Below are 17,161 nucleotides of genomic sequence, written 5' to 3'. Positions count from 1 at the left end.
GCCCAGCCCAGCACGGCCCGGCCCAGCCCAGCACGGCCCAGCCCGGCACGGCCCAGCACGGCACGGCCCAGCCCAGCCCGGCCCAGCCCAGCCCAGCCCAGCCCGGCCCGGCCCTGCCCGGCCCGGCCCGGCCCGGGGGGCGCGGGCGGCTCCGGGCGCGGCGCTGTGTCGCCCTCTGCCGCCCGAGCGCCGCCGCTGCCGCCGGGGCCGGCGGAGCCCGGCCCGGAATCCAGCACGGACCCGGCCCCGGAGCCCCGGGACTGCAGAATCCAGCCGGGAGCCTGCCCCGGAGCTGCGGAATCCGGCCCGGACCTTGCCCCGGGGCTCTTTAGAGCCCAGGGGATCTGGTCCTGCCGCTCGGTTTCCTGAACTGAAACCATGCCATGGATGCCATGGAGGAGAGGCACCGCGGTCCCACCGAAGGCTCCAAGCACCCCCGCGGCTCCCGCTGCTCGTCAGAGCCTCGAGGAAAGGGGGGAAGCCGCTCCCGTCCCGCCTGCCCTGGGCTGTGCCCACCCTGGTACCAACCTCTCCGGGCAGAGCTGGGGGCTGCTGAGCTGGAGACCCCAGGGCCCCGGGACAGGCAGAGCCAGGCACAAGGAGGAGAAGAGAATTTAAGGAGTCTCTGATGGAACAGAGACTGTGGGGTGGGGAAACACAGTGCAGTTGCAGCAGGAACACTCCTCTTGCCTCCAGGAGCTTTTTCTGGTTGAAGTTTGGATGCAGCCCTGCCTCTCAATGCCCCAGACCTGGCACAGGCTGCCAGGGTTTTAGAGGATTTGGGGCACCTGTGAGAGGAACAAACAGCTCCCTCCAGCTGCAGCACGGGAAGGGAAAAACTCTGGGTCTCCTCCAAGGCTGGGATGGCATCCCTGGCACAGGGAATGCTGCCCTGCCTGGAGGAGAGCACTGGTGGGGAGCAGGAGGGGATCAGACAGCAGAGGCAGGGACCCCTGTTCTTGTTTCACCATCATTATGCACTGAACTGTTGCATCTTGGCCTCTAAAAAGAAGACAGACTTCTGTCTCACTTTCAAATTAGGTTTTAATTAAATAAATAACGGTGAGGGGTCTTCAAGGCAGTGTCACTTCACAGTGTAGGGCTGGGGGGCAAGGGAGGAAAGAGTCCAGCATGGGGAGCGGCTCAAAGTGAATGTGCTTTGTAAGAAGGAAAAAGAAAACCCCAACAACAAAAAAAACCCAAAAAACCAGAACCAAACCTCCTCCCCCAGTGACTCCCCCTCCCTGTCCCAGCCTTTCTCACTCCTCTCCCTCAAAGTTATGTGGAAAAAGCGCTGCACTCATGTTGAAAGACCCCATGCAAATCTGTAAACAACACTGAAGGACATAAAGAGATTTCTGCCTCAGCCAGCTCCCCTCTCCTTTCACTAGGGCTTGAAATAAACCAAAAGAAAAAATGGTTTCAGGAAAATAAGAATGTTCTCAGCCGATGGAGGAGATGCCAAGGCCTGGCCCTCCCTGGGAGGGCTGCCTGTGCTCTCACCCTGCCTCCTCCTCTCCCTTCAGCCAAGGAGCTTCCTCTCACCCCACAAAAGGGGAATCTCAGCCTGGGCAGTTCCACTACGGAGCAGGCACTCGTGTTTGCTCTCTGTTCCCAGCAGCCAGGAGCAGCTGCACCTGCCTGGGGCTCAGCACTCCCAGCACAGAGCTGGGGGCCGAAGCAAACCCCTGCTAAAGCACACAGACCAGACCTGGGGCTTAGGAGATGAGACAAGGTCTAATCCTGACACCCCACGGGGCTGTTTGATGCTGTCTCTGTGCTCCTGCTGCAGGGCTGGGCACAACTTCCCAGAGCCAGGTAAAGGGAGGATGCAGGCTGCTGGCTTTAGGTACCTGCCAAGTGCACATCACAGCCCCAAGGACCCTACCCTACAAAACCCTCAACCCCAGCCCCTTCCCAGCTGCAGAACACAGCTGGAGGAAACACAGCTCTGTCTGCAGCAGAGCCTTGCCCAGCAGGTGAGGGGAGAGCACTCCCTGCATGGGAAAGGGGAATGAGAACACACTGAGCCAGTGGCCAACCCCACACCTGCCACACACCTGGGAAGAGAAGCAGCTTTGGACTCCAGCACAGCCAAGGACAGGCTCCTGTGGCTCTGCACAGCACCTGGCACCTTCCTGAACATGGCAGAAACGACACACCTTCCTCTCAGCCTGTTTTGTGACACAGGGAGGGCAGGGAAGCCCAGGGATGCTGCGCTCCCCTGCCTGGCACTGTGCTAGCACCCATATCCCAGGCACCCTGGGAGCTAAGCAACCTCCTCCCTCTGCTGACAAACTGTTGGAACAAACTGGGAAGTTACAGATGCTTTCACCTGCATTATCCCTCTGGCACTTCAGCCCAGAGAAGATGAGGTCATCCCCTGCCAGCAGCAGCACCAAGCTCTTGGCCAGCATCACTCTGAGTCTAGAACCTCCTGTTACTCCCCACAGAAATTCTCCCTGGCCCAGCACTGCAGGGGAAGTGAGAAGGACTCAAGTGCACACCATGCTGCTGCACACACAGCATCCCTTTCCAAAACCTGACACTTCTGCCCAAGGGCCACATCCCACCTTGAGCTGCTGGAGAGAAAGGAACACGTGGCTGCTGCCAGTGCTCCTGGCATGAGAGCCCAACTACTGTCCCATGACATGGTCCTTAAGGGCCAGCTTGTCCCATTCCTCTCTGAAGCCTGGGATAGTGTCCCAGGCAGGACTCAAGGTGACCCTGCCAGCCAGGACACCCTTCCCTGAGCCTGCTGTGGTCCCAGGGGCTGTGCACAGGTGACAGGAGATGTCCCAGATTACTTTCCCCCACTCCAGCATATCCAAAGCACTTGTCAGCAGCATGACCCCCTTACTCACTGCTCACAGCAGTGCTTCCATCCCACGAGCAGCTGTGTGCCTGCCTGTCATGACCCATGGCTGCTGGGAGGAGGACAGGGTGAGTGGCTCCCACTGCAGCACGCTGCCCGTGGAGGAAGGGTCAGCCTCCCTTGGCATCGCCGTGCCCGTCTCTGCAGGGAACTGCCCTGCAGCCCTCCCGGGCTCTCAGACCCCCAGCCTGCACCCTCACCATGATGGTGACACATCCCTCTTCTCAAAGCACCTCTGCCCTCAGACTGTCCTGCTGGGGCCAAGGGACACGTCCCCTGTGCCGAGGCAGGGACTCTCTGAGCGGACTGGCATCACCCGGGGTGACACATGGTCAGCCAGGAGGGGGGTGAGGGACCTCCCCACCCAGGAAAGCCAGCCACCACTTTGCACAACTGTGTCAGGATACACCGGAGCAGAAAGGTGTTTGGTTTCACTGTAGCCTTGGATCAAGGAGGATGGAAAGACGGATTCCGACCAACAGCTCCAAACTGTCCCTACAGGACAGCGGAAGTTCCAGAATTTCACTCAGTCAGGTCAAAGTCCTTGCTGGGTCTGTGACAAATTTGTGACTGGAGACTTTCACTGTGACAGAGGCTCTGACCGAGCCACAGGTGCTGGGCAAGCCTGATGAGCAGTCAGGAAAGTATTTACATCTCCGATGCCAATGAGACCGAAATCTGTGACCGATAAGGACACTTGCGCGGGGGCCACCACGGCCTCGGGCTCTCTGTCCAAATCCACAGGGCCAGCAATTAAGGGCAGCCCCTCGTTAATGTCTGCAGGGAGAGCGAGGTCCATGGTTATTGTCTCACCAGAGTTCTGCAACGTCTCCTGCTTCTCTGGCAGCCCTGGTCCCGCGGGAGGCAGGGCGAAGAGCTCGGGCTCAGAGGGGGTGGCAGTGTGGCGAGGGCAGGGCACGGGCACAGCGCCCGCGGGCGTCTCCTCCGAGGGGTCGAAGGAGCAGTTTGTCTCCGAGGGGGTGCTGCACTCGTAGCCCTGCCCCGACTCGCTGATGCTGCCCAGGCTGCAGGCTGTGCTCTCCACACTCAGGGGCTCTGCTCAGGTGGGGACAGAGAGGGGGACAAGGAGAGAAAGCCACAGTGAGTCCACAGTGTCACCTAATCCCAAAAGTATTTGTTAGATGGCACAAGTGTTTCTTTGTTACAGCAACCAAGATCCCCTGGCAGCCCCTAGAGAGGGAAGGCAAGATGCCCACAGCAGATGGGAGGCCATCAGTGTTTCTATGGAAATTAAAGGAAACCTCACAGACACGCTGTGAGATAAGCCAAACCCTAAATCCTATCCCCTCGTGCCAACAACCCCTGGGAGCTGCCCACACAAAGCCTTCATCTGCAGCAGGACAGTGAGGGAATGAAGCCATGTGGGGCCTCCTGCAGATCTTCTCACAGCCAGCTCTGTGAAAGCAGCTTGCACCTGACTTCTGGGGCCTTAACCCAGCCTCTGGAGGAGCTGCCTGTGTCAGTGCTTTGGAAGCACCTCCTTCAGGTGCCCAGTGCATAATCCTTTTGTTTTGGGAGTAACCCAGGCCACCCCTCCATCCCAACACAGAACAACAGTTTTACAGTCACCTCTGGTCAATGCAGAGACAGACAAGACTCCTGCTGACACCAGAACCCCATGGCAGACAGACAAAAAGGAATTACCTGTGCTCTCAATTGCTATCTGATCTTGACCAAAGTGAGCATCCAGGCAGCCAGCTGCAGAGGGAATTGGTGGGGAGCTCCGAGAACGATTCGTGTTTTCCACTTCAACCCCATCCAGGTCATTGTCAGTGAAATCCCTGTGAGGAAACAGAGAGCCTTGCCACCACCTGCTGAGCAGAGAGATGCAGGCAGGAGAAAGGTTGACTGGGATTAAAACCCATCAAAAATAAAGCAATGGGACTGTAGAGACACCTAAAATGAATGTCCATCCCTCCCTGCTCTGCAGAGCCTGGTTTACTCTGCCCTGAGGAGGTGATCTCAGGTAACAGTGTGGCCAAGACCAGCCCATGACAAACCAAAATGGGCTCTCCAGCTTCCTAAAGAGCTCTGCCCCCAGTTCTGTGAGCTTCAGCCTGTTCCAAAGGGAAATAAATACATGGAAAAAACACCCAGGGAACACCCAGTTTCATGGAATGACTGCGGTGGGTCCCCAGTGTGCCAGCAAAGAGCAAGTGATGAGAAGATATTTTCCCATCCTGGGAAGATTTAAGATTTCAGGCATTTTCTTGTCTTGCATCAGAATTTAAAAAAAACCTAAGCCTTCATCTGATGTTTTTAATTGATTCAGCTTCAATATTTCATTTTGACCTATTAAGAGATTTCCGTTTCAACCTTTTTGAAAAGGTGTATTTTGAAAAGTACCTTCTGTAATTAGCATACATTTCAAAGGGAAGAATTTGCCTCAAAGGGAAATTAATTCAGGTTCCAAACCACCAGAAATAAGCACATCTTTGAATTTATAAAGCTCCCTTCCCAAAACCTCATCAAACTGAGTTCTTTCACCGAAGTCAGCTCTGAATCCCTGTCCCCAGCCTTTTGTGGATGTGTTTGTCTGAAACAAAACTACTTTTAACACACAGAAAAGGACGAGAAAGTCCACAGTTCTTTTATCTTCCCTCCCCACACCAACTGAGTGCCTGTGCTCTGAGAACACCCCGTGCATCCCTCCATCCTCCCACCCCAGAAACCTTCTGGAGAAGAAAGCGCAGTCTGTTAAGCGGAGGTGCTTTGCAGCAGGAATCTTCACTGGGAGGTTAATATTACTAATTTTAGTGTGAGAATATTCCACGCACGTGGCTCCAGGGTGGAGGACGTACTTCTTCCTTCCTAGACGAGTCTGCTGAGTGAAGTAGTCATAACGCTCTGATTTTTTCCACATGTAGTAATACTCCACGCACTCGCCCACCGACCGCGTGCGGACCTGAGGAGAAACAGCCCAGTCAGGACAGCCACCCCCACCCAGGTGCATCTCCTGGAGCAAGGAGCTATTCTTCCCATTTAACCAGCACAGAAAATTCGAAGTGCATTACAGTGATTTACATTGCTATGGACACATTGCTGCAGAACAGAAGCACGTACTGAGGTTTCCGAGGTGGCCAGAGAAAGAACTCCCCACAGCACACAGCTGTTGTCACAGACCCCTGTGGGCCACACACACTCGTGCAGGACTTTCCTGTGCTTCCAGCAGCAGCACACTTAGCAGAGAGAGCAAACCTGCATCCATTGGCACTGGCCAGCGTCAACATGCCTACAATTAACCAGTGGTAGAACTGGACTCTCTGGTTCTGCCAACTCCCAGCACAGCAGCATGTCCCGGGGCCCAGCTCTCCCTACAACAGCATCTGCCATTCTAGAGGACCCCAGGGGACTTTACGAAACATCCACATGCTCAACTCACTCATTCACAGAAGTACTGCAAGGGCTGAGAGTTTGGAAAGAACTTTTGAGACTCCAGAAAGGGCTAATCAGTAATTAACTGACATCACTCATGCAGGTCAGTGGTGTTTGTGACTTCTCCCACCTGGAAAATAAGGCAGAGCAGGGCAGTGAACAGCCCATCACCTGCTGGCATGAGTCAACACAAAGCCTGGGATTGGAACTCGGCCATCCTGAACTCCCTGTGTCAGCCGAGGCCCAAAGCACACCTGTGGTGCCCAAGCACCTTCCTGCTTCCCCTGCTCCTCACCTGGGGGAGCAGCCTTACCTTGTTGGCTTGGATAAGGTGAAAGTTTTTCCCATGGACCCTAAAGCCATGTTCAAAATTTCTACATTCTTCCTCGCTCCAGGCACAAAGCTCATCTGCAGCAGAAAGAAAGAGTTGGGGGAGATGTGCAGAATGTGGAAAGAGTTTTTCATGTGCCTTGATGAACCCAAATAAGAGGGGGGTCCTCACCTCTGATAACCTTCACGTTGAACCGTAACCTCCGCAGTGCCTCTTCTGCATTGAAGTTGCATTTCACCAGCTCATACAAAGCCTGGAAACAGAAGGAAATCACTCACAGCACATACCTGAGCAACACACCACAAACCAGCCTGCTCCTGACTCACATTTGTCCCATAAAACTTCCATTTCCCAGCAGCCACCTTGCTGCTAACCCCAGCTTGATCACCAGCAGAGATCACCCCACTTTTCAAGGCATTGGATTACAAACCCTGGCACTCAACAGATGCAACCCCACCAGAATCTAACCAGGCTAGCCCGAAGTAAACACAGCTGCTCTGAAATGGTTGATCTGCTGACTTTCCCAGTCTTCCCAATGGGAGGGCAACCAACCTCCCCAGGGCGCAGCTGGGCACACACCCTCACTTATCCACCAGGATCACTGGAGTTTGACCTCACTCTCCCCTCTGTAGGGAACGTGGCACTGTTGGGCCAGCACCACCTGGCTCTGTGTGGGCTGCAGGAGGCCCTGGGCTCACCTGCTCGTTGTCCTTGACCACCTCTCCCTCTGGCAGGCTGCTGCTGGACAGCTCGTCCCACTGGCGCTTCACGGCGCGGTACAGGAACTCTTCCACCTCCCTCTCAGGGAGGATGTTGGGGTCCCAAAGCAGCTGATCTTCATTCTCATAGGCTAACAGAAAAAGCACTGAAATAAGATAATCAAACAGAGAATTCTGCTGCTTTTTGAGAAGTGGTCTGCACGGACATGCATGGGGGAGACAGAGGAGGGAGGAGATCTTTGCTTGGTGTTCCAGCTCAGCACTAGAGAGATGACAAACATCCCTCAAGGCACTGCATGTTCCCTCCTGATTTTGGAGGCAGATAAGCTCTTTATATCTCTTTTAGGGCCTTTGGCACAGGCTCAGCTTGCTTCCATTGTTTCAGAAAGGTTGGCTGACAAAGTTTTTGTTATCATATTCTCAAAGATTGCTGTTTTGATTAATTAATCCTGGCAAATAAAGACTGTTTTAGCTTTCTTGTCCAGAAGCTCCACAAGCTGGCACTCATACTGCACTCATTATTGGACACAATCTGCAAACCAAGGCACCTCTGTCTGCTCTGCAGACATCCCAAAATCAGAAACAGATCACCTCCAGGGAGCACTGAATGACATAACTCACTACTTAAGGAAGATGTCAGAATAAATCAGAGCATCCCCAGATGGGTGTTCCTTCTCCGAGACCCCCTCCTGCAAACCTGTCACACCAACCCAGTTCTCAATGAGCTTCACCATTCAGTCCCTGTGATCCCATCCCTATTAACTCAGGCTCATTTCAGCCAGTAAATCTGATTGTCAGCACTGAAAGCTGCCAAGCCAGGAGATCCAGAGCAGGGCTGGAGATCCAGATCCCATCAGAACCCCTGCCAGCAGCCCTTCCCCCAAACCAGGCACAAAGAAGAGCTGCCTTACCTTTTTGCCTGTGCCTGTTTAAACGGAGGATGGGAACAGTGGCCTGGTACTGAGGTCCAACCATGATCTCCTGAAATCCCACGACAGAGAGGTGAGAAAACTGCAATGGGAAATGCTCCACGCAGGCTGTACTTCATGATTTAGGGACTACACCACTACAAGGCTGATTTATTTACTGGTAGCCCCCTCTGTCACTATTGGTTCTAGTGAACCCTGACTATTTTATAGGCTAACTAAGAAGATTTACTACCAACCAGATGATACTGTGGGGACCTTCAGCATTTACATAGTTTCAATGTAAGGGACCTATGGCAAGCAGTTAAGGTTGGAAATAAAGCAGTGCAGATGCTCTCCTGCAGCCTTCACAGCCAGGATGAATTTGGAAGCCTGCTCCTCTCTTTAGAGAGATGTTCCCCCTCAGTAAATCCTGCTGGGAATACTGCACAGCATTTCACCTTTATAGGGCTACAGGCTGCAGATTTAATTTACTAAGGCACAACAGACTTCCCTTATTTGACATAGAAGATCATTTCAAGATTGTATTAAAAACCCCTCTTGTAACCCACATCTGCCAGTGTCACCCACAAAATGCAAGGCATCAGGAAGCCAATTGGGAAAATAACATAGGGCTTTGGTGTCATGCATTTTTCCAATTCAGGACTCCCCCTTCCCAATGCACTCAGGTCATTTACCTTCTTACACTCATTGGATGGGATGGAATCCACCTCTGAGTCCTCAGCCATGGAGGAAGCACATGGTGATGAACATGGCTCTTTGTCTTCATCAGCAAGGAAGTTGTTTGCTTTGTGGGAAAGGAAAAGAATTGTAGTTACAAATTTTTTATTCTATTCCTTTATGTTCCCTCTCCTTCCCTTCATTTTCTGTCCTAAAGTCCCTTTCAGCATGGTCTACAGTGACAACTTACCTGTATTTTAATTTTCTCATTTAAGTAAAAGAATTTGGACACTTGCCACATGGATGGCCAACTTGGGGAAGCTCAGACTCCTTAGTATTGCAAGACAGCAGAAGAAATAACATCACTTCACGCAGAGTCCCTGTCACGTGCTTTGGCTTCCCACATATTCCAACATTTAGGAACTGCCACAATACATCACTCCATTACTACTACTGAATTTATTCACTTGTAGAGATGTCAGATGAGGTACTGATCTTTCAGACTGCAATTACAGCAGGCAGCAAAACAATTCCCACTCTCTCAGTATTCTGAGAAAATTCTCCCCTCATCCCACTGCTCATCAACGCTCTGTCCTGTCCTACCCAAAGCCCGGTAACGCCTCTGCCATGCAGACAGTCCCTAGGAGGAAAAGTGGAAAATCTGATGTCAGGAGACTGACAAAATTAAGAGAACCATTCTCACCCTCCCCTGCACATCATATGTAAAAGTGAACAGCAGCTACTTAGGAACTAGTGACACATACAGCCAGGCTGGTTTGGGAATAAGTCCGATGCATCGTGGGACGTGACGGACGGAGTCAGATCGTCAGCTGAAGACTGGGTCTCCTCCTCTTCTTCCCCTGAAAGCAAATCCTTCGCTATTTGTTCCTTTTAACAACAACAAGAAAGTGAAAAATATTTTTAAATTAAAAAAAATATACGAGGGGGAGTGAGGCCTAGAGTAAAAGCATTTTTGGCCAGCAGTGGCCACGTCCACAGATCTCTTCACCCTCCCACGGCTTGTCCAAAGACAGATTCTCTCTCACACTCCCACCACACCCAGACTATTTTCCCTAGAAGCACTTTAACAAGTGTCATGAGTGGCTTCCTATGGAAGCCAGACAGTATGAGCAAGCATCCCCTTCTGTAGAGCTCCACTCACAGCAAATACCTCAAAGATCCTGAAGGAGAAACAAAATAAAAAAAACAACCCAACCCCAAAAAAAACCTCCACTTTCTAAAGACTTGAGCTAGAACAAGAGGAGCCATGGCTTCATACAAAGAAGATAGAAACTTTCCCTGGCTCTTCACACACCAGCATGGATGTGCAAATACTTTGTAACCACAGCTCCATACAGAGTTTTTACATTTTGAAACAGATACCCTTTCTCCTCTAAGCACTTCACACTGTGTTTCTGGTGTTCCCCCCTGGACACCAGAACTAGGCAGGCCCCTTCCAAGCCCTCTGAAACAGGGGGAACCTCAAGCCCACGTGCAGACAGCAGGCAGAGAGCTGCTCTCACCTTGTCCAGAGTCATGTCGGGGAGGTTGGGGGTGATGTCATTGCTCTCGCTGTCCTGCTCCGAGATGGGATCTGATGCCTCATAGCCATACAGTGCCAGCAGCTCCTCAAATGGCATTTCACTGCTCTGAGCAAGAGGAGGACAAAGCTGCATCAGGAAGAGAACAACCACAAGAGCACCACACAGGCAGAGGCAATCAGGGCAGCTCAGCTCCTCTGGGGGCTCTGAGCAGCCTCAGGTGACACTGTTGGGACTCACTGTAACCTGTGCCTCTCAGTATGGAAAAGCCAGGAACTTTCACCCCAAAGCAATATGGCCTAGGGCATTTTTAAAATAACTTTATATTTTATTCTAGATTTCAAACAGGTGAAAGATGCCAGACAGCACAACTGTGTTTAAGCAGAGGAAGGGGAGCAGCAAATCCCTGCACCAATTTTGTGCCTGGTCTGAAGAGACACTCCCTGTCACCAAGAACAGTTTGTGTTCCACTGAGGTCTCCGTGGGACCACCCACAGCTGCAGTCAGGGCCACACACAGCAAACAAGCAAATCCTCCAGGTAATTTCCCTTCCCCTCCCCTGCTGCCTTTACCTGAGAGGCACTGAAACTCTTCTCCAGTTCTTCTAGAGATTTCTGCTTCTCCTGAGTATCATCTTCCTCCCTTTCTTCCCTCACACCATAGTTCTGGGAAAGGATCTCTGCCAGGTTCAGTCGATGATCAGCTGAGCCCATTGACACAACTGCAGGGATCAGAAGGAGTTGGACACTAGCACCACCATGGACCACACCTTGAGATGCAACAAAGCCAGGGATCATCCCCTCTTGTGTGTGCAGACATGATAAACCAGAGGAAGAGATCAGGCAGAACAGAGGGGAACAGAGATCACAACTGGCAGCACTCTCTCCATCAGCACAAAGCCTGGTTCTGTGCACATTTGAGTCCCACAGCTGACTGGAAGCTGAATCAGAAGCTTTTCTGAGTATTTGTATCTCATTCCTCACTGGATTCTCACAACATGTGTGCACACACTGCAGCCTCTCTTTCACCTGGGGGCATTTTTAGGGTAATCACTCCTTAAGAATGGCCAAATGGACACCTGCAGGAGCTTTGGCATCACCCCTTACTCAAGAATGGCCAAATACTTCTTTTTATCTCCTACTTTCATGGATTTCCCTTTCTCCCTTCTCCCTCCCCACAGCCCCATGAGATGCTTTTCTGGCATTGCTGCCAGTGCCACTGCACCTGTGCCCTTGGCCAGGGCCTTACCTGCCATGACCACAATGAGGATAAATCCTGTCAAATCTGGGAAGGGGTCTTGGATACATCAATAAAAGTGAGGAAAAATGGGGGGAAAGGGTAATCAGCCCTTACTCAAGGTAATCTCCCCTTACTCAAGAATGGCCAAATGGACACCTGTAGGAGCTTTGGCATCTTTAAACCTTTCCTCCTCTTGTCAAACAGCACGGGAATCAACCAGCAGGCTGGGGAGGGGTTGCAAGGAGCAGGGAAGTGATCACAGTCACTTTGTTTCCTCTGGAAACCACACCAGCAGCCAGAGGGAGTGAGCTGGAGGTACCTGCAGCACTCTGAAGGGCGGGCTCTCCAGGACATAGGCCACGGGCTGGGTATGGAACCACCCTGGGGCTCTGGCGGCCAACTGAGGCCTTCAGGAAGAGAGAAAAACACAGCTGAGACAGCTCTCCTTAAAAACACACCACCCTCCACCACCTCACCCCAGCAGCAAATGCAATTCATTGAAACTCAAAGCAAAGGCTGCCCGAAGCCCCAGAGGGCAGCGTTGGGAACTGTGCTGCTCTCACCAGGCACTGAACAGTTCTTCCTGGCCTCCTCACCTTCCCTCAGTCCATGTATTTCCATTCCATCTATTTTACCTCCATCTATTTTACCTCCATTCATCTATTTTACCTCCGTTCACTACTTATCCCCCCACCAGTTTGAGACTCAGACCTTTGTGGTTTACATCTTCACTTAAAAGGAGGATCTGGACCCTCAGCTGTTATTTTAAACGCACACACTGTGTCTGAGCACAGCATTTTTAGGGACTGACCCTTCAGAGAGCAGCCAGCCACAACACCCCGGCTTCTCCCTGGTGCTTCACTGCACCCAGGGGCAAAGACACAGCAGAGCAGGCACAGGAGGAGCCTGGCAGGAGCAGGAGTGGCACAGGAGAGGTGGGAGAGGCAGAGCCCCAGAGCAGGCACCTGCAGGGTGGCATTTGTGCCCGGTCACAAGTTCAGGCAGCAGCATGGGCTGAGGAAAACAGCCCAGAGAGAACATCTGCTGCTCCTCAGGCTGCTGTGCCTGGAAGTGCTGTTCATCAGGTTCAGCCCAGGCAGGGAGCAAACAGGTAAACAACCAAAGCTTGTGGGTGACTGACAGCACCTGAGTGCAGAAGGAAATCCCAGAGTCCCCAGTGACATCTCTGTAGGACACTCAGCCATCACCAATCTCAGCTGTGCACCCTCACTCCTCACTTAGTTGGAGGCAGGACATTTACAGCCTTCCATGGGAGCCTCTCACAGTTTATTTAAGAAAACACAGTACAGATTCACATTAAAATCTATCCTCTAACAACAAAGTATTCACCAAAAAAGCCACCACAGACTGTGGGTTCTGAGTTCCTTCAGCTACCAACATGCAGACTGGAAATTCCATAATAACCAAGAAGATGCCTCCAGTCCCCCATCCCCCAAGATAACCCCCCCAGAGATCACTCTGGCTCCAGACAGAGCCCTGCAACCCTGCACATGAAAAGGGAAGGGAGAAGTTATGGGATGATGAAAGGAGAAGGGGACAGACTCCATTTTGAGGATGGTCACACCAGGAAATGGCTCTGCAAGTCAGGAAAGTGTCAATGTGCCTTTGTTGGGCTTTGCTGGAATGTGACCCAGCACAAAACCCTCTTGGAGAAACCCTTCCAAGAAACAATCATGGTTCATGGAAGGGGTGTGGTGTACCCTTACTCCCTCCAGGTCTAGGACAACCTGCAGGACTCACTTTGCTCAGGCACTGATCTGTAGAGCAATGGCACCTCCTTGCCTGGGGATCAATAAGGCCTCTGAAAACAAAGACTGAAGCTGTTGGCATGGATGGGGTTGGCTTGAAAAGGTCTCAAGAATACTTCAGGAATAATGAGATCTCCTATTAATAACCAGGTGCTGAAAGGAGGAGGATTGGCCACTACAACAGGGTGACAATTCCATAATTAATCAAGAGTTCAGTGCTCCAAAGCAGTAACAGAGCACCAGAGCAATGGAGTCACCATGGAATAACCAGCACTGCTCTGCTGGGGCTGTGGAAACAAGAAACAAGTGGCAGCCAAAGCAAATGGCCCATTCCATGCCCCATGTGAACACATGTGGAACAGAACAATCCCTCAGGTTACTCACAGATCCAGAAGACCAAAGAAACAAGAGTCAAAAGAACAGAAGAGAAAGGCAGGTCTGGCTTAAAAATGCAACTGATGACAGAATATTTCTGATTGCCCTGATTACCAATGCCACGGGAGGTGGAGTTGCTTGGTCTGAAGGTGAGGTGGGTGCAGCCTGACACTTCAAACATCACACAGGAGGCAGAAATGCAAGAGCATGGCACATACCAGAATCAGAAAACAGTTCTGGGCCAGGGTGCCACTGCTGAGGGATTCTGTGAGTTATTCTCCAGTTATTCTCCCAGTGTACTGTGATCCTGGAAATTTGCTCCTATGCCCATGTGGCATTTAATCTTGGGGGGAAAAAAAGGAGATTAAATTCCTTTAATTTCACTTTACCATCCCCAGCACTGCTTTCCTCCTGTCAGTTTCTGCTGCTCGGGCATAGGAGTAACTTTCAGAAGTTACATTGAGGTTGGTCAACTACTGACTCTCATGTTTGTATTTCTGGGTGACTCCTGCACTCCTTAGGTGTGGACTCAAGGCTCTGAGCTCATGGAATGAAGCTCAGCCATCATTTGGGACACACAGGCAAAGTCTGAGCTCTCTGCCCTGACAAAGTTGTCCCCCAGCTTGAGGCCAATTGTGTCTACCCTGAGAAAACCTTCCAGACTGAAATCACTCTTGCAAAAAAGTGAGGAAAAACCAAAATTTCCCCTTCCAGTGCCACCCTTCAATAACTAAAACAGTTTCCTGAGCCAGTCTAGCACATATTTCAGATTCAGTGAGAAACCTCCCTGCTTCCTCTGCCTTGGGCACACTCCTTGGCCATGGGGCCATTTTCCACAAACCCCAGCTGCAGCAGAGGGAAGCAGCAGGCATGGAAACAGATTTGTCCTGCAAGTCGTGTCTCTGAAAAACCAAAGAATGAACAGATAACACACAGAGCACCTTCTGCACTGCTCAGGAAGACCAGGGTCCCACCACACCTGTGCAGAGATGCTCCACAACCTCATCCAAGGGACAATGACAGTTTTTGGATGTCCCCTGGACAGACCTCTCTGAGCCACAGCCGTGCAGGGTGCTGAGGCAGAACTCTGACCCAAAAACGTGCCCAAAGAACGCTCTGGCACAAGTGAATGCAACAGCCTTGGTGCTCCACCAAAGGCCAAAGCACGGTGGGTGGGCAAACAGGCCAGGAGCACCATCCTCATGGAGAATGCTGAAATACCCTGCAAGAGAAGCCCTGCCTCAGACAAGAAGCTGTCACAGCCAGTGTGGATCTGAGATCCTGCCAGAGAACACCTCAAAGTCTTCCCAGCAGCCCTGTCCCATGTTGTGGCCACCAAGAGGGTCATGCCATAGAAATGAAGTGTGCATGTGTCACAACAACGACTACCACAGGTCAAGGATCTTTGAGGGACACGGCAAGGCTCGATGGGCAGGGGCATCACCAGCTCCAAGAGCGACAGAGCGACGGCAGAAACACTTCAGCACAAGGCAAACACAACACGCCAACAGGGGAGGCAGTGGGGAGTCCCCACCTGGCCCCCCTTCCCTTCTGGCCCCTGGCAAGGTGGCGAGAACCATCAAACCAACATTCCCGACACGTTCCCCAGCCCTCTGCCATCCCCAGGATCCTGACCTCGCTGCTCAGGCCGCCTCTCACCCGAGAGCCTCTGCGAGCCCCTTCCAGGAGCTCCACACCCCGGCCCCGGCTCCAGCGACCCCGAACCGCTGCGGGGCCGTGGCCCCGGGGCTCCCACTCCGCGCTGCCCCGGGGCCTTTCCGCCCAGCCTCTCCCGCCGCCCCCGGGCCCCTCAGCCGCGGGCCAGGCCGCGGGGTCCCGCCCAGGAGCCCCTTCCCGCCGCCACCGCCCCGCCGCGCCCTGCCCGGCCCGGCGCCCCTCAGCCCGGCCCGCCCCCGCCCCTCGGCCCGCTGCCGCCCAGGGCCTCGCCGGCCCGAGGGCCCCCGCCCCGCTGCCCCGCTGCCCCGCGCCGGCCCATCACCCCGCTGGCGCAGGACGGCGGCGCGGGCAGGCGCGGCTCGGGAGTCCCGGTGAGCCCGGCCGGCCGGAGCGGCCCCGGGCCCGGCGCGACCCCGGCGGCGGCGCCGCGCTCACCTCCGCCATGGCCGAGCGCGAGCGGCAGGGGGCGCGGGCCCCGGATGCGGCGGCGGGCGCTGATTGGCTGAGGGCGCGGGGGCGGGGCCGGGCGCGGGGCGGTCTGAGGGGCTCCGGCTCGGGGCCCGCAGTCGGGGCCGCGCCGGGCCCGGGCCGGGATCGGGGCCGCGCTCTGGGGGTTTTGTCTCTCCTGGCGATGTCCCTGCAGGGCGGCACGGAGGGAGGAGGGAGGAGAGTGGAGGCTGCTGATGTCGGTAGCAATACTCCCCGGGACCGGCCGGGCCGTTTGGTCGCTGCCGGAACCGCCCCGGCCCCGCCGTTATGAGGGAGGCCCCGCTGCCGTGAGGCCCCGCGGCTCCGGCCCCTCACGGAAACGAATCCCCCGGGTAGTGAGGGGCCGGTCCCGCTCCCCCGTGCCCCGGCCGGCCCAGGGATGGTCCCCAGCTCCTCCCGGCCGCAGGGACGCACCGGGGACCGCACAGGTCAGAGGAAAAGCCGTGCTCACAATCCCAGCCTTCTTCGTGTGTCACCAAGCTTGAACCTCCAGGAAACACTTTCAGGGATCCTCACTGATCACTCTCGCGATTAAAAGTCACTGCATGTCATTTAGAGTTCACAGATAAGTGTTGGAGCCCAGAGAGAAGGGGTTGTGCCTTGCCAGGACTGGGCTGTAGACACAATCTTGCCATTCCTTGCTGTGGCTGTGCTTCAAGAACCCCAGAGATGCCTGATGGGGTTTTCCAGCTCTGTTCATGCTTCCAGAGAACATTCCAGCACGATGAAGGAGCCCATCTCCAGTGGTTCCTGATGTGAACGGCCCTGCCAGGCTCCCCTCCATCCCCACAGCCCCTCGGGGTGTGCAGTGACACGGTGCACGGGGACATTTCCCACCCTGTGAGGGGTCCCGTGGGGCATCATCCCGCTGATGCCGCCGCCTGTGCCCGGCTCTGCCTCTGGCTGTGCCCACAGGGGCCTCGTGCTCAGTCTCTGTGAGCAGCCTCTCCGCCCTGGCAGCTGGCTCCGTGCTGGGTTTTGCTCACTCTTCTGAGCTCAGGAAGCAAAGTGTTATCAAGTGCTTCTGAAGTGGTGGTGGCCCTCGAGCTGAGAACCAAAGCACTTCACCAGCCCTTTGTTCCCTTGCTTGGAGCTGTCTGGCTCTTCTCAAAGGACTAACAGTTTGCAGATGCTGTTTGCTCAATAAAAAGAGTAACCTCGTCT

General features: G+C 53.9%; 1 protein-coding gene across 7 annotated transcripts; it reads right to left on the bottom strand.

The window, feature by feature from the left end:
* Window positions 1-1,026: 1,026 nt before the first annotated feature.
* MIER2 (MIER family member 2) lies at window positions 1,027-15,994 on the bottom strand. 7 transcript variants are annotated; one of them, XM_064396647.1, is made up of 13 exons: window positions 15,944-15,994; window positions 12,007-12,094; window positions 11,021-11,169; window positions 10,431-10,556; window positions 9,672-9,795; window positions 8,925-9,034; window positions 8,233-8,302; window positions 7,301-7,467; window positions 6,774-6,855; window positions 6,585-6,679; window positions 5,569-5,801; window positions 4,541-4,677; window positions 1,027-3,931 (listed from the first exon to the last, which is right to left on the bottom strand). In XM_064396647.1, exons 1-13 carry the CDS (start codon window positions 15,950-15,952, stop codon window positions 3,456-3,458), a joined length of 1,866 nt encoding a protein of 621 aa, XP_064252717.1. In that variant the 5' UTR covers window positions 15,953-15,994; the 3' UTR covers window positions 1,027-3,455. The 7 variants fall into 7 exon arrangements, with proteins under 7 accessions (XP_064252717.1, XP_064252722.1, XP_064252720.1 ...); XM_064396652.1 differs by lacking the exon at window positions 15,944-15,994 and adding an exon at window positions 15,831-15,894; XM_064396650.1 differs by lacking the exon at window positions 15,944-15,994 and adding an exon at window positions 14,050-15,632.
* Window positions 15,995-17,161: the final 1,167 nt, after the last annotated feature.

Source organism: Passer domesticus, chromosome 21 (assembly GCF_036417665.1).
Source record: "Passer domesticus isolate bPasDom1 chromosome 21, bPasDom1.hap1, whole genome shotgun sequence".
NCBI lineage: Eukaryota > Metazoa > Chordata > Aves > Passeriformes > Passeridae > Passer > Passer domesticus.
This window is presented reverse-complemented; position numbering and strand designations above follow the sequence as displayed.

What these genes read in the sequence shown, in the direction of transcription:
- MIER2 (XM_064396647.1), bottom strand. An exon ending in CAACGTGAAGGTTATCAGAG is followed by an intron (nt 6,680 to 6,773) that starts GTGAGGACCCCC and finishes TTTCTGCTGCAG; the next exon opens with ATGAGCTTTGTGCCTGGAGC. An exon ending in ACCTTATCCAAGCCAACAAG is followed by an intron (nt 5,802 to 6,584) that starts GTAAGGCTGCTC and finishes GTTTCTCCTCAG; the next exon opens with GTCCGCACGCGGTCGGTGGG.